Source organism: Callorhinus ursinus, unplaced genomic scaffold (assembly GCF_003265705.2).
Source record: "Callorhinus ursinus isolate GAN/ISIS: 27379988/994484 unplaced genomic scaffold, GSC_fseal_2.0 scaffold56, whole genome shotgun sequence".
NCBI classification, from domain to species: Eukaryota; Metazoa; Chordata; class Mammalia; order Carnivora; family Otariidae; genus Callorhinus; species Callorhinus ursinus.
This window is the reverse complement of record NW_027397118.1, coordinates 8,307,790-8,332,359: the sequence shown is the minus strand read 5'-3', so window position 1 is coordinate 8,332,359 and position 24,570 is coordinate 8,307,790. Positions and strand designations below refer to the sequence as shown.

The window sequence follows — 24,570 nt, the reverse complement described above, 5'->3', positions numbered from 1 at the left end:
TGCCTCTTTGGTTAGATTTATTCCTAGGTATCTTATGGTTTTGGGTGCAATTGTAAATTGGATCGACTCCTTAATTTCTCACTTTTCTGTCTTGTTGTTGGTGTATAGGAATGCCACTGATTTCTGGGCATTGATTTTTATATCCTGCCACTTTACTGAATTCCTGTAAGAGTTCTAGCAGTTTTGGGGTGGAGTCTTTTGGGTTTTCCACATAAAGCATCATATCATCCTCAAAGAGTGAGACTTTGACTTCCTCTTTGCTGATTTGGATGCCTTTGATTTCTTTTCGTTGTCTGATTGCTGTGGCTAGGAAACTAATACTATGTTGAAGAGCAGTGGTGAGAGTGGACATCCCTGCCGCGTTCCTGACCTTAGGGGGAAAGCTCTCAGGTTTTCCCCATTGAGAATGATATTCGCTGTAGGGTTTTCATAGATGGCTTTTATGATGTTGAGGCATGTACCCTCTATTCCTATACTCTGAAGAGTTTTGATCAAGAAAGGATGCTGTACTTTGTCAAATGCTTTTTCTGCATCTATTGAGAGGATCATATGATTCTTGTTCTTTCTTTTGTTAATTTATTGTATCACTTTGATTGATTTGTGGATATTGAACCAACCTTGCAGCCCAGGGATAAATCACACTTGATGGGGGTGAATAATCTTTTTAATGTACTGTTGGATTCTATTGGCTAGTATTTTGGTGAGAATTTTCGCATCCATGGTCATCAAGGATATTGGTCTGTAATTCTCCTTTTTGATGGGGTCTTTGTCTGGTTTTGGGATCAAGGGAATGGTGGACTAATAAAATGAGTTCGGAAGTTTTCCTTCCATTTCTATTTTTTGGAACAGTTTCAGGAGAATAGGTATTAATTCTTCTTTAAATGTCTGATAGAATTCCCTGGGAAGCCATCCGGCCCTGGACTTTTGTTTGTTGGGAGATTGTTGACGACTGCTTCAATTTCCGAAGTGATTATACGTCTGTTCAGGATTTCTATTTCTTCCTGGTTCAATTTTGGTAATTGATACATCTCTAGGAATGCACCCATTTCTTCCAGGTTATCTAATTTGTTGGCAGATAGTGGCTCATAATATGTTCTTATAATTGTTTGTATTTCTTTGGTATTGGTTGTGATCTCTCCTCTTTCACTCATGATTTGGTTGATTTGAGTCATTTCTCTTTTCTTTTTGATAAGTCTGGCCAGGGGTTTATGAATCTTGTTAATTCTTTCAAAGAACCAGCTCCTAGTTTCGTTGATCTGTTCTACTGTTCTTTTGGTTTCTATTTCATTGATTTCTGCTTTGATCTTTATTATTTCTCTTCTCCTGCTGGGTTTAGGCTTTATTTGATGTTTTTTCTCCAGCTCCATTAGGTGTAGGGTTAGGTTGTGTATTTGAGACCTTTCTTGTTTCTTGAGAAAGGCTTGCATTGCTATATACTTTCCTCTTAGGACAGCCTTTGCTGTATCCCAAAGATTTTGAACAGTTCTGTTCAAAATTTTCATTGGTTTCCATGAATTTTTTTAATTCCTCTTTAATTTCCTGGTTGACCCATTCACTCTTTATTAAGATGCTCTTTAGCCTCCATGTATTTGAGTTCTTTCCGACTTTCCTCTTGTGGTTGAGTTCTGGTTTCAAAGCATTGTGGTCTGAAAATATGCAGGGAATGATCCCAATCTCTAGGTACCGGTGGAGACCTGATTTGTGACCTAGGATGTGATCTATTCTGGAGAATGTTCCATGGGCACTAGAGAGGAATGTGTATTCTGTTGCTTTGGGATGGAATGTTCTGAATATGTCTGTGAAGTCCCTTTGGTCCAGTGTGTCATTTAAAGAATTTATGTCCTTTTTGATCTTTTGCTTAGATGATCTGTCCATTTCAGTGAGGGGGGCGTTAAAGTCCCCCACTATTATTGTATGGTTGTCAATGTGTTTCTTTGCTTTTGTTATTAATTGCCTTATATAATTGGCTGCTCCCATGTTCGGGGCATAGATATTTACAATTGTTAGATCTTCTTGTTGGATAGACTCTTTAAGTAGAATATAGTATCCTTCCTCATCTCTTATAACAGTCTTTGTATTAAAATCTAATTCGTCTTATATAAGGATTGCCACCCCAGCTTTCTCTTGGTGTCCATTAGCATGGTAAATGGTTTTCTACCCCCTCACTTTCAATGTGGGGGTGTCTTTCGGTCTAAAATGAGTCTCTTGCAGACAGCATATCAATGGGTCTTGTTTTTGAATCCAATCTGATAGCCTGTGTCTTTTGATTGGGGCATTTAGCCCATATACATTCAGGGTAACTATTGAAAGGTATGAATTTAGTGCCATTGTATTGCCTGTAAGGTGACTGTTACTGTATATTGTCCGTGTTCCTTTCTGGTCTATGCTGCTTTTAGGCTCTCTCTTTGCTTATAGGACCCCTTTCAATATTTCTTGTAGGGCTGGTTTCGTGTTTGCAAATTCCTTTAGTTTTTGTTTGTCCTGGAAGCTTTTTATCTCTCCTATTTTGAATGACAGCCTAGCAGGATATAGTATTCTTGCCTTCATATTTTTCTCGTTTAGTGCTCTGAAGATATCATGCCAGTCCTTTCTGGCCTGCCAGGTCTCTGTGGATAGGTCTGTTGCCAATCTAATGTTTCTGCCATTGTAGGTTACATATCTCTTCTCCCGAGCTGCTTTCAAGATTTTCTGTTTGTCTCTGAGACTCGTAAGTTTTACTATTAGATGTCTGGGTGTTGACGTATTTTTATTGATTTTGAGAGGGGTTGTCTGTGCCTCCTGGATTTTGATGCCTGTTTCCTTCCCCACATTAGGGAAGTTCTCTGCTATAATTTGCTCCAGTATACCTTCTGCCCCCCTCTTTCTTCTTCTTCTGGGATCCCAATTATTCTAATGTTGTTTCATCTTATCGTATCGCTTATCTCTCAAATTCTGCCCTCGAGATCCAGTAGTTGTTTATCTCTCTTTTTCTCAGCCTCTTTATTTTCCATCATTTGTCTTCTATATGTCTGATTCTCTCTTCTCCCTCATTTATCCTAGCAGTTAGTGGCCCCATTTTTTATTACACATCATCAATAGTCTTTCTGATTTCGACTTGGTTAGATTTTAGTTCTTTTATTTCTCCAGGAAGGGTTTCTCTAATAACGTCCATGCTTTTTTCAAGCCCAGCTTGTATCTTTAAAATCATGATTCTGAACTCTAGGTCTGACATTGTACTAATGTCCGTATTGAGTAGGTCCCTGGCAGACGGTACTATCTCTTTTTCTTTTTGCTGAGGTGATTTTTTTCATCTTGTCATTTTGTCCAGAGGGGAATAGATGAATGAGAGCTCAAAATGCTAACAGGTTATCAACGTCCCCAGCAAATATACTCTCAACAAATCAGAAAAGACCTGAAACCAGGAGAAAAGAAAGGGAAAGAAAGAAAAAAGAAAGAGAGAAAAAAGGAAACGATAAAAACAAACAAAAACAGAACAAAACAAAAAATAAAACAGAATATGATCAAATATGATCAGGCTAGTGCATAATGAGTGCCACACACGAGAATTTGGGTGTATTTTGGTCTGTTAGAAGAAAGTGCCTCCTAAAATTTTAAAGAAAGAAAGACTTATATATGTAGAAAATAAGGGTTGATACCATAAAGAGATGGAATGTTTGTAAAGATGAAAATTATAAAAAATTTTAAAAAAGGAATTGATAAGAAGGTGGTTGAAAAAAGAAAGAAGAGGATTAGAAAAGAAAGAAAAAAAAGGGCAGAGAATGTGATCAGGCAGGATACTAGAACAAAGCCATACAGTAGGGTTTTAGGGTATATTTTGATCTGTTAGAGGAAACTGTTTCTCAAAATTTTGAAGAGAGAACAAATTATATGTATATGGCAAAAATAAGGATAACTACTATGTTGGGATAGAATATCACTATAAAAATGAAAAATAAAAATGTTTTCTTAAAAAAGGGATTGATAAGATGTTGGTTGAAAAGGGAAAAAGAAACATTCAAAAAAAAGAAAACAGTTAAAAAATTAACTTTGAAAGACTAATGAATCATGGTAAAAGCCATGAATTCTATGTGCAGTATTCCCCTCGCGCTGGAGATCTCCTGTTCTCATTGATCGGTAAACTTGGTCTTGGCTGGCTGTTCATGGTCATCTTCTGGGGGAGGGGCCTGTTCCCCTGGTTCCCAAATGTCTTTGCCTGAGGCAGAATTGCCCCGCCCTCGTTAGTCCGGGATAAGCAAGCTGCTCCTGTTTGCTCTTTGGAGCTTTTGTTCCCTGCCAGCTCTTGGTACAGCTAAGGAGGACCAGAGTGAAAATGGTGGCCTCCCAGTCTCTGCCCGGAGGAGCCGAGAACTCGGGGGCCCCCCTCCTCAGTGTGCCCCGAGGGAAATGCAGTCACTCATGTCTCCCTGGCCTCCAGCTGCATGCCATGTTCACCCAGCCTGTGCCTGAGCATTTCTATCTCTGGCACCTGACCCCGTGTGGAGTCTCGAAATCTAGCAGATCCCTGCGGTGTGCTCTTGCACTGCTCCCCCCGGGGGAGGAAGGGGAGTCTCTCCGGATCTGCTGTTTGTCGGGTCCCAGCTGGAGGAGCAGTGGCCTGACTGGGCCACGGATCACAGTTTATGGCAACCCTGAGCTGAGAGCCCGCGCCTCAGCTCTGTCTCTGCAGCCGGCTTCCCCGCTCCGATACCTGGGAGCTCTGCCGCACTCAGGCACCCCTGGTCTTTCTGTGACCCCAATGATCCTGAGACCACACTGTCCCACGAGGGTTCCACCTCCCGCTTAGCCACTGGAGCGATGTCTCTCAGTGGAGCCGACTTCTAAAAGTTCCGATTTTGTGCTCCGCTGCTCTATCACGCGCTAGAAGCGGCTGACAGAGGCCCCCTCCCCCGCCGTCTATCCTCCCGAATATCGCCTCGTATTCAGTTGTCCGCACATCCTACCTTCCAGAAAGTGGTCGCTTTTCTGTTCAGAGAGTTGTTGTTATTCTTTTCTTTGATCTCTGTTGAGTTCGTAGGTGTTCAGAATGGTATGATCCCTATTCAGCTGAATTCCTGAGGCCAGACGAAATCCAGGTCCCCTACTCCTCTGCCATCTTGCTCTGCCCATCAAATATCTTTTTTCTAAACTCAAATTCTCGTCTATCAAATCTTCTTCCTAAGGTCTCTAGTTTGGCTTAAAACTCTGTTGTTCTATCAATCAAGGGACTTCTACAACTACTGGCAACTGACTCAGGTATGTCACCATTTTCTAAGTAGTCTTCAAATTTTCCAGTTCTTTACTACCCCCAAATATTCTCTTTCTTAACACATTATTCTGATCATCTCTTTTTCTTCAATAATCCACCTCAAGAAAATAATCTTAGTATCTTAGTCTACCCCTCCATATATAGAAGATATGAGTGTACATCACCTAGAGTAGAGTCTGTTACATTCCTTTATTGCTATAGAAGAAAAACCACTTTATCATCTATTTACCCCAGTTGGTAACTAAGGAAAAGATACCTGCCTTTAAAAATAAAAACAAATACCAGAATCCACGTCCTTTTTATAGAATAGAACCGATATGTATCAGAAGTCCAGTTGAGAAAGAAGATATTTACAGGTGAATGACTTGAGACAGATGGATCATTTCACCTCATTCAACATTCCAAGAATTGGTCCTTGGTCCAGTCCAGATCATGGGTTCTAGTAACTTGGCTTCCCTATAGAACTGCTTTCATTAAGTTGGGTTTTAATGTTACGTTTTTAGTTTTCATGTTTAGTCTTTTTTTTTCTTTTAGAGAGAGAGAGAGTGCAAGTGGGGGTGGAGGGAGAGGGAGAAAGTCTCAAGCAGGCTCCATGCCAAATATAGAGACTGATGTGGGGCTTGATTTCATGACCCTGAGAACATGCTCTGAGAAGAAATCAAGAGTTACCTGCTTAACTGACTGGGCCACCCAGGTGCCCCAAGTTTTCATGTTTAGTTTTAGTTTTTTTTTTTTAGATTTTATTTATTTATTTGAGAGAGATACAGAGAGAGCACAATCAGGGGAGGGCCAGAGGGAGAGGAAGAAGCCAACTCCGCTGAGCAGGGAGCCTGATGCTGGGCTCTATCTCGGGACTCTAAGATCATGACCTGAGCCAAAGGTAGACACCTAACCAACTGACTCACCAGGCGTCCCTTCATGTTTACTTTTAATTTTCATTGAGTTTCATGTCATTTTTAGTTTTCACTTTCTAAAAGACAGCCTTAAACAACAGGCAACTGTCAGCAATACCTAAGGGAATACACATATCAAACTCATACATGAAAAAGAAAAATTCTATTTCAATACTAATTTGAGAAATGGATGTTAACGTTATAATGAAATATTTTTTCACCTATCAAAATAGTAAATTTTTAAAAAGTAATACTCAAGTTTTGGCAAAGGTTGGAGAAATAAGCACTCTCATAGCTTTCTGGAGGGCAATGTGGCAATGTTTCACCTTAAAAGTCTTTATACTTGTTTAGTCAGGTTATTTCATTTCCAGGACCTCTCCTTGAGGAACTTTTGAGAAATGTACACAGAATAAGACACCAGAGCTCTATTTAGAATAAAAAAGAAAATAAAAACTAGAAACTATTGTCAAAAAAAAGGATTAAATAAACTATATTACAACCATATAATGGATAAACGTCATTACAAGCAGTTTTAGTAATTATAAAAAAATCTAATAAATTTTTTTAAAAAATATTTGTCATGGGCAACTCAATTATTACATTACATATCTTGTCTCACATAGGAAATCCCACTTATAACAAGAATTTCTTCTAGAACTAATTGTTTAGAAAAGCTTTATATTTTCTAAGGAATGAGCATAGAACATATGATGGATAATGAGAAGCATATAACTCACTTTTCATTGGCCAAATTCGTAGCTCAACTGTGTAGGACTCTAGTCCCAAGAACAGTGAGGCTGTCTGTCTCTTCCTACTCTTGTTATTATACAGCAGTTTGTAATCATTTTATATATATTTATATACTTATATATTTACATACATAAAATAATATGTAATTATTTTATTCTGCCACATAACGTGGCTAAACTTACAAGACTCTCACAGTAAACTAAATGCTCTTTGAGGACTGCAAGCATATGTCATTCTGTATTTCACATAACAAAGAGTAGAGGGCTTTGCATGGAGTGGGTATTCAATAACTTTGCTGAAATGATTTGAAAGGCATATATAATGTTTTGAAAAACAGAATACTAACAATGACAATTTAAATATTTCCCCATGTATTTTAAGTTAACTTTAGAAAGATTACTCAAAGAGAATTTCTTTACTGGTAAAAATGGGATGAAGAGGAGAAAAAAATATAAGGTAAACAATTAGAAAAGAGGAAGTAAAATGATCTCTCCTTATAGACAATATGAGTTTATTTGTAGAAAACCCTAAAGATTCCACAAAAAAGTGTCAGAACTAATAAATGAATTCAGCAAAATAGCAGGATGTAAAATTAACACACAGAAAATGATTGCACTTCTATACACTGACAATGAAAAATCTAAAAAGGAAATTAAGAAAACAACTTCATTAACAATAGAATAGAAAGAATAAAATACTAGGGGCGGAGCAAGATGGCGGAGGAGTAGGAGACCTGGATTTCGTCTGGTCTCAGGAATTCAGCTGAATAGGGATCAAACCATTCTGAACACCTACGAACTCAACAAGAGATTGAAGATTAAGAACAGTAACAACACTCTGAACAGAAAAGCGACCACTTTCTGGAAGGTAGGACGTGTGGAGAAGTGAATCGAAGGCAGTATTCGGGAGGATAGATGGCGGGGGAGGGGGCCTCGGTGGCCGCTTCTGGTAAGTGCTAGAGCAGCGGAGCACAAAATTGGAACTTTTAGAAGTCTTGCTCCACTGAGGGACGTCGCTCCAGTGGCTAAGCGGGGGGGTGGAACCCTCGCGGGACAGTGTGGTCTCAGGACCCTCGGGGTCACAGAAAGACCAGGGGTGCCTGAGTGTGGCAGAGCTCCCAGGTATCGGAGTGGGGAAGCTGGCTGCAGAGACGGAGCCGAGGCGCGGGCTCTCAGCTCGGGGTGGCCATAAATTGTGATCCGCGGCCCAGTCGGGCTACTGCTCCTCCATCAGGGACCCAACAAGTGGCAGAGCCGGGGAGACTCCCCTTCCTCCCCTGGGAGGAGCAGCGCGAAGGCGCACAGTAGGGATCTGCTGGGTTAGGAGACTCCACAGGGGGTCGGGTTGCAGACATAGAAACGCTCGATCACAGGCCGAGTGAGCAGGGAGTGCGGCTGGAGACCGGGGACACGGGAGTGACTGCTTTTCTCCGGGGATGCAATGAGGAGTGGGGCTCCCAGTTCTCAGCTCCTCCGGGCGGAGATTGGGAGGACACCATTTTCACCCTGGTCCGTCAAAGCTTTATCGAGAGCTTGCAGGGAACAAAAGCTCCTGAGAGCAAATCAGAGCAGCTTGCTTAGCCCGGACTCACAAGGGTGGGGCAATTCCGCCTCCAGCAAAGACATTTGGGAACCACGGCAACAGGCCCCTCCCCCAGAAGATCAGCATGAACAGCCAGCAAGCCAAGACTAAGTTTACCGATCAAGGAGAACGGGAGAACTCCAGCGCTAGGGGAACAATGCACATAGAATTCATGGCTTTTTGACCATAATTCATTACTTTTTTAAAGTTAATTTTTTTAACTGTTTTTTTTTATTTTTATTTTTCCCTTTTTCAAACAATATCTTATCAATCCCTTTTTTAAAAAAAAACATTTTTTATTTTTCATTTTTAGAGTCATAAATTTATCCCTTCATAGTAGTTACCCCTATTTTTGGCATATATATATAAGTTGTTCTCTCTTTATAATTTTGAGATACAATTTCTTCTGACAGATGAAAATATACCCTAAATCACTAGTGTATGGCTTTGTTCTATTCTCCTGCCTGATCACATTCCCTCCCTTTTTTTTCCTTTCTTCTTTTTCTTTTTAAATCTTCTTCTTTTTAAAAACAAGTTCTTATCAAGTCCTTTTATAAAATCTTATATCATTTTCATCTTTACAGTCATCTGCAATCCCTTCATTGTATCAACCCTTATTTTGTATATAAATATGTCTTTCTTCCTTTAAAATTTTAGCAGGCACTTTCTTCTAACAGACCAAAACATGGCCAAAAGGTAGTGCGTGGCACTGATCTATGCACTAGCCTGATCATATTTGATCATATTCTGTTTTTTTTTCTTTTGTTCTGTTTGTTTTTATCTTTTTCTTTTTCCTTTTTTTTTTTCTTCTTTCTTTCCCTTTCTTGTCCCCTGGTTTCAGGACTTTTCTGATTTTTATAGAGTATATTTGCTGGAGACGTTGTTAACCTGTTAGCATTCTGTTCTCTCATTCATCTGTTCTCTGGACAAAATGACAAGACGAAAAATATCACCTCAGCAAAAAGAACAAGAGGTAGTACCGTCTGCCAGGGACCTACTCAATACGGACATTAGCACGATGTTGGACCGAGAGTTCAGAATCATGACTTTAAAGATAGAAGCTGGGCTTGAAAAAAGTGTGGAAGTTATTAGAGAAACCCTTCCTGGAGAAATGAAAGAACTAAAATCTAACCAAGTTGAAATGAAAAGGGGTATTAATGAGGTGTAAACAAGAATGGGGGCACTAACTGTTAGGATAAATGAGGCAGAAGAAAGAATCAGCGATATAGAAGACCAAATGATGGAAAATAAAGAGGGTGAGAAAAAGAGAAACAACTACAGGATCACGAGGGCAGAATTTGAGAGATAAGCGATACGGTAAGACGAAACAACATTAGAATGTTGCAACATTATTAGAATAATCGGGATCCCAGAAGAAGAAGAAGGAGAGAGGGGCAGAAGGTATATTGGAGCAAATAATAGCGGAGAACTTCCCTAATGTGGGGAAGGAAACAGGCATCTAAATCCAGGAGGCACAGAGAACCCCTCTCAAAATCAATAAAAATAGGTCAACACCCCCACATCTAATAGTAAAACTTACGAGTCTCAGAGACAAAGAGAAAATCCTGAAAGCAGCTCGGGAGAAGAGATATGTAACCTACAATGGTAGAAATATTAGATTGGCAACAGACCTATCCACAGAGACCTGGCAGGCCAGAAAGGACTGGCATGATATCTTCAGAGCACTAAACGAGAAAAATATGCAGCCAAGAATACTATATCCAGCTAGGCTATCATTGAAAATAGAAGGAGAGATAAAAAGCTTCCAGGACAAACAAAAACTGAAGGAATTTGCAAACACGAAACCAGCCCTACAAGAAATATTGAAAGAGGTCTTCTAAGCAAAAAGAGAGCCTAAAAGCAGCATACACCAGAAAGGAACACAGACAATATACAGTGAGAGTCACCTTACAGGCAATGCAATGGCACTAAATTCATACCTTTCAATAGTTACCCTGAATGTAAATGGGCTAAATGCCCCAATCAAAAGACACAGGCTATCAGATTGGATTCAAAAACAAGATCCATCAATATGCTGTCTGCAAGAGACTCATTTTAGACCCAGAGACACCACCACATTGAAAGTGAGGGGGTGGAAAACCATTTACCATGCTAATGGACACCAAAAGAAAGCTGGGGTGGCAATCCTTTTATCAGACAAATTAGATTTTAAAACAAAGAGTGTAATAAGAGATGAAGGACATTATATCTTACTTAAGGATCTATCTAACAATTGTAAATATCTATGCCCCTAACGTGGGAGCAGCCAATTATATGAGGCAATTAATAACAAAAGAAAGAAACACATTGACAACAATACAATAATAGTGGGGGACTTTAACACCCCCCTCACTGAAATGGACAGATCATCTAAGGAAAAGATTAACAAGGAAATAAAGACTTTAAATGAAACACTGGACCAAATGGACATTACAGAAATACTTAGAACATTCCATCCCAAAGCAATAGAATACACATTCTTCTCTAGTGCCCATGGAACATTCTCCAGAATTGATGACATCCTAGGTCACAATTCAGGTCTCAACCGGTACCAAAAGATTGGGATCATTCCCTGCATATGTTCAGACCACAATGCTTTGAAACTAGAACTCAATCACAAGAGGAAAATCGGAGAGAACTCAAATACATGGAGGCTAAAGAGCATCCTACTAAAGAATGAATGGGTCAACCAGGAAATTAAAGAATTAAAAAAATTCATGGAAACCAATGAAAATTTTGAACAGAACTGTTCAAAATCTTTGGGATACAGCAAAAGCAGTCCTGAGAGGAAAGTATATAGCAATACAAGCCTTTCTCAAGAAACAAGAAAGGTCTCAAATACACAACCTAACCCTACACCTAAAGGAGCTGGAGAAAGAACAGCAAAAAAAGCCTAAACCCAGCAGGAGAAGAGAAATAATAATGCTCAGAGCAGAAATCAATGAAATAGAAACCAAAAGAACAGTAGAACAAATGAACGAAACTAGGAGCTGGTTCTTTGAAAGAATTAACAAGATTGATAAACCCCTGGCTAGACTTATCAAAAAGAAAAGAGAAATGACCCAAATCAACAAAATCATGAATGAAAGAGGAGAGATCACAACCAACAGGAAAGAAATATAATTATAAGAACATATCATGAGCAACTATCTGCCAGCAAATTAGATAACCTGGAAGAAATGGCTGCATTCCTAGAGATGTATCAACTACCAAAATTGAACCAGGAAGAAATAGAAAACCTGAACAGACCTATAACCACTAAGGAAATTGAAGCAGTCATCAAAAATCTCCCAATAAACAAAAGCGCAGGGACAGATGGCTTCCCCGGGGAATTCTATCAGACATTTAAAGAAGAATTAATACCTATTTGCCTGAAACTGTTCCAAAAAATAGAAATGGAAGGAAAACTTGAAAACTCATTTAATGAGGCCAGCATTACCTTGATCCCGAATCCACAGAAAGACCCCATCAAAAAGGAGAATTACAGACCAATATCCTTGATGATTATGGATGCAAAAATTCTCACCAAAGTACTAGCCAATAGGATTCAACAGTATATTAAAAGGATTATTCACCATTAACAAGTGGGATTTATCCCTGGGCTGCATGGTTGGTTCAACATCTGCAAATCAATCAATGTGATACAATACATTAACAAAAGAAAGAACAAGAATCATATGATCCTCTCAATAGATGCAGAAAAAGCATTTGACAAAGTACAGCATCCTTTCTTGATCAAAACTCTTCAGAGTATAGGGATAGAGGGTACATACGTCAGTATCTTACAAGCCATCTATGAAAAACCTACAGCGAATATCATTCTCAATGGGGAAAAGCTGAGAGCTTTTCCCCTAAGGTCAGGAACGTGGCAGGGATGTCCATTATCACCACTGCTATTCAACATAGTATCAGAAGTCCTAGCCACAGCAATCAGAGAACAAAAAGAAATCAAAGGCATCCAAATCGGCAAAGAGGAAGTCAAACTCTCACTCTTTGCAGATGATATGATACTGTAGGTGGAAAACTCAAAAGACTCCACCCCAAAACTGCTAGAACTCATACAGGAATTCAGTCAAGTAGCAGGCTATAAAATCAATGCACAGAAATCAGTGGCATTCCTATACACCAACAACAAGACAGAAGAGAGACAAATGAAGGAGTCGATCCCATTTACAATTGCACCTAAAACCATAAGATACCTAGGAATAAATTTTACCAAAGAGGCAAAGGATCTGTACTCAGAAAACTCTAAAATACTCATGAAAGAAATTGAAGAAGACACAAAGAAATGGAAAAACGTTCCATGCTCATGGATTGGGAGAACCAACATTGTGAAGATGTCAGTGCTACCTAGAGCAATCTACACATTTAATGCAATCCACATCAAAATACCATCCACCTTTTTCAAAGAAATGGAACAAATAATCCTAAAATTTGTACGGAACCAGAAGAGATCCCGAATAGCCAGAGGAATAATTGAAAAAGAAAAGCAAAGCTGGCGGCATCTCAATTCCGGACTTGCAGCTCTATTACAAAGTTGTCATCATCAAGACAGTATGGTGCTGGCACAAAAACAGACACATAGATCAGTGGAACAGAATAGAGAGCCCAGAAATGGACCCTCAACTCTATGGTCAACTTATCTTTGAGAAAGCAGGAAAGAATGTCCAATGGAAAAAAGACAGTCTCTTCAACAAATTATGTTGGGAAAATTGGACAGCCACATGCAGAAGAATGAAACTGGACCATTTCCTTACACCACACACAAAAATAGACTCCAAATGGTTGAAAGTCCTAAACGTGAGACAGGAGTCCATCAAAATCCTAAAGGAGAACACAGGCAGCAATCTCTTCGACCTCTGCCACAGCAACTTCTTCCTAGAAACATCACCAAAGGCAAGGGAAGCCAGGGCAAAAATGAAGTTTTGGGATTTCCTCAAGATAAAAGGCTTTTGCACAGCAAAAGAAATAGTCCACAAAACCAAAAGACAACCGACAGAATGGGAGAAAATATTTGCAAATGACACAGTAGATAAAGGGCTAGTATCCAAAATCTATAAGGAAATTATCAAACTCAACACCCAAAGAACAAATAATCCAGTCAAGAAATGGGCAGAAGACATGAAGAGACATTTTTCCAAAGAAGACATCCAAATGGCGAACAGACACATGAAAAAGTGCTCAACATCGCTCGGCATCCGGGAAATCCAAATCGAAACCTAATGAGATACCACCTCACACCAGTCAGAATGGCTAAAAATAACGAGTCAGGAAATGACAGATGTTGGCGGGGTTGTGGAGAAAGGGGAACCCTCCTACGCTGTTGGTGGGAATGCAAGCTGGTGCAACCCCTCTGGAAAACAGTATGGAGGTTCCTTTAACAGTTGAAAATAGAGCTACCATCCGATCCAGCAATTGCCCTACTGGGTATTTACCACAAAGATACAAATGTAGGGATCTGAAGGGGTATGTGCACCCCAATGTTTATAGCAGCAATGTCCACAGTAGCCGAACTGTGGAAAGAGTCAAGAGGTTCATCGACAGATGAGTGATAAAGAAGATGTGGTATATATACACAATGGAATATTATGCAGCCATCAAAAGGAATGAGATCTTGCCATTTGCAACGACGTGGATGGAACTGGAGGGTGTTATGCTGCGTGAAATAAGTCAATCAGAGAAAGACATGTATCTTATGACCTTACTGATATGAGGAATTCTTAATCTCAGGAAAGAAACTGAGGGTTGTTGCAGTGGTGGGGGGTGGGAGGGATTGGGTGGCTGGGTGATAGACACTGGGGAGGGCATGTGCTATAGTGAGCACTGTGAATTGTGCAAGACTGATGAATCACGGATCTGTACTTCTGAAACAAATAATGCAATATGTGTTAAGAAAAACAAAAGAAGAAGAAGATAGCAGGAGGGGAAGTATGAAGGGGAGTAAGTTGGAGGGGGAGACGATCCATTAGAGAGGATGGACTCTGAAAAACAAACTGAGGGTTCTAGAGGGGAGCGGGTGGGGGGATGGGTTAGCCTGGTGATTGGCATTAAAGAGGGCACATTCTGCTTGGAGCACAGGGTATTATGCACAAACAATGAATCATGGAACAGTACATCAAAAACTAATGATGTAATGTATGGTGATTAACATAAGAATAAAAAATTATAAAAAAAAAGAATAAAATACTTAGGAATTAACCAAGGAGGTGAAAGACTTGTAAAGTGAAAACTAAAAAACACTGCTGAAAGAAATCGTTAAAAGACATAAATAAATGGAAACATATCCCAAGTTCATCAATTGGAAGATAATATTTTTAAGATGTCAATATTACCCAAAGTGATCTACAGCTTCAGAACAATCCTATTCAAAATCCGAAGGGTATATTTTGCAGAAACAAAATCCATCCTAAAATTCATATGGAATCTCAAAGTACTCCAAACAGCCAAAACAATTTTGAAAAAGAAGTTTCTGATTTCAAAATTTACTGAAGAGTTATGATAATCAAAATAGTGTGGTATTAGCATAACGACAAATGTATAGATCAGTAGAATAGATAAAGAGCCCAGAAATAAATCCTCCTATATATTGTCAAATGAGTTTTGACAAGGGTGCTAAGACCAGTTAGTGGGTAAATGACAAGTCTTTTCAATGAATGGTGCTGAGAAAACCGGGTATTAATGCAAAAGAAGGAGGCTGGACTCTTATCTAACACTGTATACAAAAGTTAACACAAAATACATCAAAGCCCTAAATGTTAGGGAGAAAAGTATAAAACTCTTATGAGAAAATATAGGGCAAAAGCATCATGACACTGGACTTGGCAATGATTTCTTGGATAGACACCAAAGGCACAGGCAACAAAGAAACAATAGACAAAATGGACTTAAGGATTAAGAGAAAACATTGCTGCATCCAAAAACACTATTAACAGAGTAAAAAAGCATTCCCCAAATGAGAGAAAATATTTGCAAATCATATAACCGACGAGGAAGTACTATTCTCAATAGAGAATAACTCAAACTCAACACCACCAAAAAATACCCAATTAAAAAATGGGCATAGGACTTGATTATACATTCTTACCAAGGAGATATGCAAATGGCCAATAAACATGAAAAGATGTTCAACATCAGGTTTTTTTAAAGATTTATTTGGGGGTGGAGAGAGAGAGAATCCTTGAGCAAACTCCCTCCTGAGTGGGGAGCCCAACGCAGGGCTTTAGCCCAAGACCCTAAGACCATGAGTTGAGGCAAAACCAAGGGTCGGAAGCTTAACCGCCTAAGCCACCTGGGCATCCCAAGATGTTCAACATTATTAATCATTAGGGAAATGCAAATCAAAACTACAATGAGATACCACCTTATACCCATTAGGAGGGCTACTATGAAAAAGCGAGAATATAACAAATGTTGGCAAGTACGTGGAGAACTCTGTGCACTGTTGGTGGGAATACAAAATGGTGTAGCTGATATAATGGTGGTTCCTTAAGATATGAAAAAAAAAAAAAAGAATTACCATATTGTTCAGAAATTCCACTTCCAAAACAACTGAAAGCAGGATTTCTAAAAGACATTTGTGCATCCATGTTCAGAGCAGTATTATTCACAACAGCTAAAATGTGGAAGTAACCTAAGTGTCAATGAACAGATGAATGGATAAACAAAATGTGGGATATATACAATGAAGTATTATTCAGCTTCAAAGAGGAAGGGAATTGTGACATATGTTATAGCATGGATGAACTCTGAGGACATTATGCTAAGTGAAACAAGTCAGTCACAAAATAACAAATACTGTCATGATTTCACTTATATGAAGTAGAGTAGTCAAAATCAGAGCCAGAACACAGAAAAGGGGTTGCTAGAGACTGGGGAGAGGGAATGAGGAGTTATTGTTTAATGGGTGTACAGTTTCAGTTTCATAAAATGCAAAGAGTTACATGGTAGGTCAACATTATGAGTGTATTTAATACATTTAAGTGTACACTTAAAAATGGTTAAGATGGCAAATTTTAGAAGTATTTGACCACATTAAAAATAACTGGATAAAAAAATAGGGAGAAGGAACAAAAATCCACCAGTTAACCTGCCTGTCTGAGCTGTACTTCAGGTGACTAAAGTTGTCTTTTTTATTAAATAGAAAATTCCAGATAATAATATATACAGATGAATGACAGATTTAGGGTGCCACAATTTTGTAACTCTTGTTGAAATAATGGCCATGAGTATAAATACCAATAGAAGCTAAAACGATTAGGACAGCAGTATAATGAATGGTCCACACTGAGGAAAACTGGAACTACTGATCAATCTTAATATCACAAAAGGGAATTTAAATCGCGTGCCTCCTAATGAGCTGAAACAAACTGCAATATCTAGGAAGAATTCTTGACCAACAGAAAGTCTGATTCTGATGAAGGCTTCAAATTTAACTACTGGTTTAGAAGAAATAGAGGGGACAGAGTCACATGCTAACACTATGGGGCTAGAAATGGCAAAATCCAGAGTTTGAGACATTCTATAATACAGATAATGTTTTTATTTTTATTTTATTATTTTATGTATTTAGAAGATTTTTACTTATTTGAGACAGAGAGAGAGAGAGAGAGAGAGAGAGAGAGAGAGAGAGCGAGCGCGAGAGTGTGCGCAGGAGCAGGGGCGGGGGGGGCAGAAGGAGAGGGAGAAGCAAGTTCTCTGCTGAGCAGGGATCCAGATGTGGGGCTTGATCCTGGGACCCTGGGATCATGACCCAAGCAGAAGGCAGAAGCTTAACTGACTGAGCCACCCAGGTGCCCCCAAATAATGTTTTTTTAATATATGTATGTATACCTTGTTTAGCTCTTGATTTGATAAAAACATTTAGGACATAATTGGGCATTTTCAATAGTGAATATTTGATGATATTTAAGAAACTATTGCTAAATTTTTTTTAGATATGAAAATGATCTTTCAGATGTTAAAAATAAAAAAAGTCCTTATCATTTAGAGATATAGATTAAAATATTTATAAATGAAATGATACAATGTTTGGGATTTCAAATTATCTGGGGCAGGATGGGCTTGTCGATGGTTGTACCAATGAAATAAGATAGGCCATATGTTGATAATTGTTGAAGCTAAGTGATAATTAAAAGTAGAATAGTATAGGGGCACCTGGGTGGCTCAGTCGGATAGGTGACTGCCTTCGGCTCAGGTCATGATCCTGGAGTCCCAGGATCGAGTCCCATATTGGGCTCCCTGTTTGGCAGGGAGTCTGCTCCTCCCTCTGACCCTCCCCTCTCTCATGCTCTCTTTCTCTCTCTCTCTCAAATAAATAAAATAAAAAATCTTAAAAAAAAAGTAGAATAGTACATCATATATGAAATACTATTCTACTTTCCTATGTTTAGAATTTTCCATAGTAAAAAGTTGTAAAAAGCCTTTGAAAATTTTAAATTATAAGCTAAATATTTTTCTTATAATTAAATTTATAGCATTTATTAGTCAATAATTTTTAAATGGAAAGGGAAAGAAACATCAGGCAACTGGTGTCTAAATTATCATGAATCCATAAGTGGAGAATCCAAATTTTGATATGGTTAACAAACAACAAAAGCAACTAAAGGTTTATTTATTATATCCAGTACTTTATTTTTTTTTAAAGATTTTTATTTATTTGAGAGAGAGAGAGAATACGGGGAGGGGCAGAGGGAGAAGCAGGCTCCCAGGGAGCCAGACTTGAGGCTCAATTCCATGACTCTGGGATCATGACCTGACCCTAAGGCAGACACTTAACTGACTGAGCCACCGAGGAGCCCCTATATCCAGTACTTTTAATGTGTATCTAAGATCACTGACTTCCTTATAATCTTTTAACATTTTGGTTTTAACATTCAATTCAATAGGAAATGATTACCAAGAAAAGAATAAATAAAATCTTGTAATTCTTTGGCAGTTCAAAAGAAATATTTTACATTTTTGTGCAACTTACCTGCTGTAAAATCTGTAGTCAGATCAATAAACGCGTGCGAATGTGGAATTCGCATTTTATTTTTAGTGGTCAATGCAGGATGCCACGATAAATTCCTAAAAAAAAAAAATAATTTTCTTAAGGCAAATATCAAATAAGCAGTTTTAAAACAGAAAAATCTCTGCCTGCAAGATATTTTTAAAATTTACTGATTTTTGTTGAGATACTTCCTGTATCATAAAATTCAGTCTTTTAGAGCAGACAATTTAATGCTTTTTAGTACAGTCACAGTTTGTAACCATCACCATTATCGATGGAAAAAATTTCTTTACCTCAAAAAGAAACCCTGTATCCATTATTTACTTTCCATTCTCCCCTCCCTCTAGCCCTTGGCAACTACTAATTTGCTTTATATCACTATGGATTTCCCTGTTCATATAAATGGAATCACAGAATATATGGCCTTTTATGTCTGTTTTTTTTCACTTAGAATGAATTTCAGGTTCATCTATGTTGTAGCACATGGCAGTACTTCAGTCCTTTTAATGGCTGAGTAATATTTCACTGTATGGCTATACTTTTTGTTTATTCATTTATCTGTTGATGGACATTTGGCTTGTTTCCACTCTTGGCTATTATAAATAATGGTGCTTTGAATATTCATGTACAAGCTTTTATGTGGACATATGTTTTCAATTCTTTTGGGTATATATCTAAGAATTGCTGGGTCACATGGTAACTGTATATTTATCTTTCTGAGGAACTGTCAAACTATATTCTAAAGTGGCTTCACCATATTATGTTCTTAACTAGCAATGTCAGAGGGTTCCAACATCTCCATTTCTTTGTCAACACTTATTATTTATTGTCCCTTTGTTTTATTATAGTTATCCTAGAGGGTGTGTGTCTTATGGTTTTGACTTGTGTTTTCCTGATGGCTAATGATGTTGAGTATGTGTTAAGTATTTACTGGCCATTTGTATATCTTTGGAGAAGTATCCACTCAAATCCTTAGTCTACTTTTAAGTTAGATTATTAAATATTATGTTTTATTTTTGAGTTGTAAAAGTTGTAAAAGTTCTGCACATTGGCTTTTCACTTTCTTGACAGTGTCCTGTGATGTACAGAAGCTTTTAATTTTCATGAATCCTGTTCATTTATTTTTTTTGTTGATTGTTCTTATGCTGACATATCTAAGAATCCATTTCAGAAACCAAGTTCATATAGATTTACCCATATGCTTTCTCCTGAGAATTTTATAGCTTTAGCTCTTATATATGTCTTCGAATCTTTTTTTAAGTATAAGGAAAAATGATTTAATATTATCATAGATGTTTTTTCCAAGACAATGAAGAATGGTATGGTTATCTCTTATGAATATTAATTCCAACATCTTGAGCCAAAGAAAAGATTAAATTTAGAATCTTACCTCAAACCATATATCAAAAATTAACTCAAAATGGATCAAGGGGCTAAAACTATAAAAGTCTTGAATGAAAACATATGGGAAAATCTTTATGACCTTGGATTTGGAAATGGATTTTTAGATATAACACCAAAAGAATACTCAGCAAAAGAAGAAATAGATGAATCAGATTCATCAAAATGAAAAACTTTTGTACATCACAGGATACTATCAAGGAATTGAAAAGACAATTCCGTAGAATGGGAAAAAATACTTGCAAATATCTTATCTCTGATAAAGGTCTAGTAGCTATGTACAAAACCTTTACAATTCAACAATAAAAATAACCTAATTAAAAAATGGGCACAGGGGGTGCCTGCCTGGGTGGCTCAGTCGTTAAGCGTCTGCCTTCGGCTCAGGTCATGATCCCAGGGTCCTGGGATCGAGCCCCACGTCGGGCTCCCTGCTTCTCCCTCTCCCTCTCCCCCTGCTTGTGTTCCTGCTCTCCCTCTCTCTCTCTGTCAAATGAATAAAATCTTAAAAAAAAATGGGCAAAGGACTAGAAATTTCTCCTAAGAACATACACAAATGGCTACTAAGCACATCAAAAGATGCTCAACACTGTTAGTTATTAAGGAATTATAAAAGAAGACCATAATGAGAAACCACTTCACAACCACTAGGATGGCAATAATCAAAAGCCAAAAAATTTTAAGTGTTGGGGAGGAAGTGAAGAAATAGGAAATTTTGTACACTGCTGCTGGGAGTATGAAATGGTGCACTGGTTGTGGAAAACAGTTTGGCAGTTCTTCAAAAAGTTGAACATAGAATTACCACATGACCCTGCATTTCTATACTTAGGTATATACCCCAAACAATTGAAAACAGGTATTTAAACAAATACTTGTACATGAATACTCTTAGCACTATTCACAGTAGTCAAAAACTGGAAATAACCCAAATGTTCCCCAATGGATGAATGGATAAACAAAATGCCATTCATACAATAAAAATATTTTACAGCCCCAAACAAAAAAAACCCTGAAGTACTGATACATGGTACAACATGGATGAACCCTTAAAACATTATGCTATGTGAAAGAAGCCAGACAAAAAAGGTCACATCCTTATGATTTCATTTAGATGAAAAACCAATAATAGGCAAATCTAGAGAAAGCCGATTAGCAGGTGCCAAAGGGAAAATGATGATTGTTTAATGGGTACAGGGTTCCCTTTAGAAATGAAGAAAAGCCACTGGAAGTAGGTGATGGTCGTAAAACATTGTGAATATACTAAATATCATTGAATGGTACACTTCACATGGCTAATTCTATGTAATGTAAATTTTATTTCATTATAAAAAACAATCATATAAAGTTTTCATATATCCCTCATTCAGTTTCCCCTAATGTCAACATCCTATATAACCACAGTACAATTGTCAAAACCAGGAAGGTCACACTGGTAGACTATTATAACTATAGAAGAAAGAGCAAGTTTAAGTAAAATAATTTCTCAATTTCTCATCAATAGAACACATTCCATTGTCAAAGTCATTCTCATTTATCAAGGCCCTACTTTGCTTTTCTTACTGGTATCTGAGTACACTCTTCTCTACTAATAGCACTTTTTAAGATGTAAGCTCCTCTGAGGGACCCATGGCGGACTCAGAAGGTTAAGCATTCGACTCTTCATTTTGGCTCTGGTAATGATCTCAGGGTCATGGGATTCTCTCTCCCCCTTTTCATGTGTCACTCCCATGTTTGGGCACTCTCTCTCAAAACAAAACAAAACAAAACAAAAAGATGTAAGCTCCTCTGGATACCCTGATTTATAGATATTTCTATCTACATCACCTAACCAGGACATGGCTCCCAAATAGTCACTGAAATGAATCATGGTCTAATCAGCAAATACTTGCTGGACTGCATTATAGTATCAAGTAGCATTTCCTATTCTTCTCTACCTCTAGTGAGAATATGCTATTTTTTTCACAATACTATGTTCCAGTGAAATATGGAAGTGTAGATATGTCATCTCCAAAGAGAAATTTAAGGCTAATTAATAAGTCCAACTTAATTATCAATATATCATCTAAGTGACTGGGTAGCAAGATTTATTTGAACTTGGTTTTAATATGTTGGGACAGCAGAGAGAAACAATTGACTAATTTGGCAGGTGGATTCTGGGAAAAAGAATAAGCATTAATCAGGAGAAAATTTTCCCTACACAAAGGGTCCATGTTGTGCAAACAGTAACTTCTTCCCAATATCATTATATATACTTTTTAGCATGTAGTAGGCCTCATCTGTTGCCTCAACAAGACAGTAAAAACAAAACTAAGCAATGTTCGTATAATCCTATTTCATTATTTTAACCAAAATCCCATAATATAAGGTATTAATAAAATAAAATGCAATAAAATACTAAAGTGAGAAATTGGATTCAGCATTTGGTGTAAGGTAATTCAATGCCAAGCATTCATATCATGTTTTTCTTTCATACTACACAAGGTTAGAAATGCCTAAAATAATTTCAATCAAGTCCAATTTAGTAAGGCCAGTTCACTTCTTTTTAAGATAGACCATTTATTCACAGGTTCTTTAAATTTTGAGCATTAAAGTATTTTTAATTACTAACAAAATAATCAGACGCAGGCTAGAGAGATTCTACGACAAGTTTAACCCAAAGTCATTTCAGTAGTGTTTCCTAATGTTCCCAAGAAATTTGTAATTATAGGCCAAAAGTGAATTAAAAAATATAAGCTTCTACAGAATTGAGCTCAGTGAGGTTAATCATGTGGTTGCCTTTAATTACTACCTGAGAAATTATTGATCTCATTCCCTAAAGAAATTTTTTATAAGTTTGCTTTGAAATAAATTATAGTTAGAATTCTGGAAAACTTCAAATAACTCCTAGAAACTACTTGACAAAAATGTACATTTCAAATAAATAATTTAGAAGAGCGATAAAGCAAAAATGATAAAGTGGCAGACTATGGGCCAAATTCAGCATGAAGATGTGTTTTATTTGGCTCATGCATTGTTTTAAATATTTTTAATTCCTTGGTAAAACTTAAATAAAAAATCAGATTTCACATAAAAATCTGATTTCCAGCTTCTCTTGAAATACCAGGTCTGTTAACCAACTGGCCCTTTTCAGACAGAGTTATAGTGCCTATAGGCAGCCAAAGTCCCCACCTTTCCAAACTGCTTCACTCTTTGGTTTCCTTCTGGGTCCCTTTAGACACTTGAATTTGTAACTCCTAACAAAATATTAATTATAACCTTCCTTTCCGGAATATTTCAAATCAATATTCAAGGTCTTCACAGTATTTTAAGTTTTACACTTGTTGCCTACACTCTGTTAATTTACAGTAATGTCTTTCAAAAGGCAGTTAACTGATCCTTATACTTTATAGTGGGGGGAGAAGGGAAGAGCTATTATTTCTTTTTGTGATGCATTTTAAGATGGTTGAAAATTAAATGTATATACAGTTGTATATCAAAATTCAATTGTTTAAAAATTTAAAGTTGAAAATAAAACTTATTTCTCCTCTACTTTTATTGTTGTTCTTTATACACATTAGTTTTTCAATAAGAAGCAACAGACACCATCTTTATAAGCAAGTATATTCTTATAAACTATAATCTTCTCATATACATGCTCAACACTCCATTTGAAGGCCAAGGTCACAGACTGTTCTGATTACAAAGGAAGAAAGAGCAGAGATGAAAATATGGGCAGTTGTGAGCCATGCTGGGTCTATTCGTTGACATTTCTTGACCTCTGCAGAAAATTCCAATTATTAGCTACCCACCACCCTGCCCCACAGGAAACATAATTATGTCAAAGTGTTCTAATTTGTGGGCACCATTACCCTTAATCTCAAAGTACAGCATTTATCAAAGGATGAATTTAAATGTAATTAATGTCAACTGTAGCTTTTGGTTGCCTATGGTAACTGCTCTTTGAAATGACTGCTAATCTACCCACTTTTCAATGATCAGTCTTATAATGAATTATCATTATTTTAGGTATCCAGATAAAAGCAATTACCAGGATATGGTTCTAGCATGCTTTTCCAAGCTCTCTAGTTCTTTAGTCCACTGCTCTTTAAGCATTTTTGCTCAGACAGGCCCTAAAGGAATTTTTGAAAACTTTATATCCCTTAACACATTTAAGTTCACTTCTAAAAAAGTAATCTAAGTATTTTCATCAGTTTAAACCACTACAAAATATGTAATTTTCAAATCTATTAGAATTATTGAGATTTTAAAATAATTGTTCTATAAAAGTGTATCCAGTGGAATATAAATACCATATTGAATTTTTACCCACCATTATCCACACACACAAAAACCGCATGAACAAGATTGCTGGAAAACATGGGGGGAGTAGGAGGACCCTAAGCTCACCTCATCTTAAGTATACAACTAGATAACACTCACATCAGTGTAAATAACCCAGAAAATAACCGAAAGATTGATAGAACAAACTACAAAACTAAATATAGAGAAGAGGCCACATCTAAGAGGGTAGCAAGGGCAGAGACAAAGTGGGGAGCCAAAAGGTGGGGAGCTAAACAGACCTGCAGGAGTGTTTACAGGAGGGAGGGATACTATAGGGAGAGAAACAGACTCTCACAATAGGGAAACCTCACAGGGAAGACAAATCCCCCTAACCATTTTGGCTTTGAAAATCAGAAGGGTCAAATTTCATGAGTTCTTACAACCAGCAGGACTTA

At 37.5% G+C, this 24,570-nt stretch overlaps 1 protein-coding gene across 1 annotated transcript in view; it reads right to left on the bottom strand.

Annotated features, from left to right (window-relative positions):
• Window positions 1–24,570, bottom strand: part of ITFG1 (integrin alpha FG-GAP repeat containing 1) — a 332,983-nt gene that overhangs the window by 282,099 nt on the left and 26,314 nt on the right. Inside the window, exon 6 of the mRNA XM_025852344.2 lies at window positions 18,440–18,534. Within this exon, the coding sequence (XP_025708129.1) occupies window positions 18,440–18,534 (95 nt within the window). The remainder of the gene's footprint in view (window positions 1–18,439; window positions 18,535–24,570) is intronic.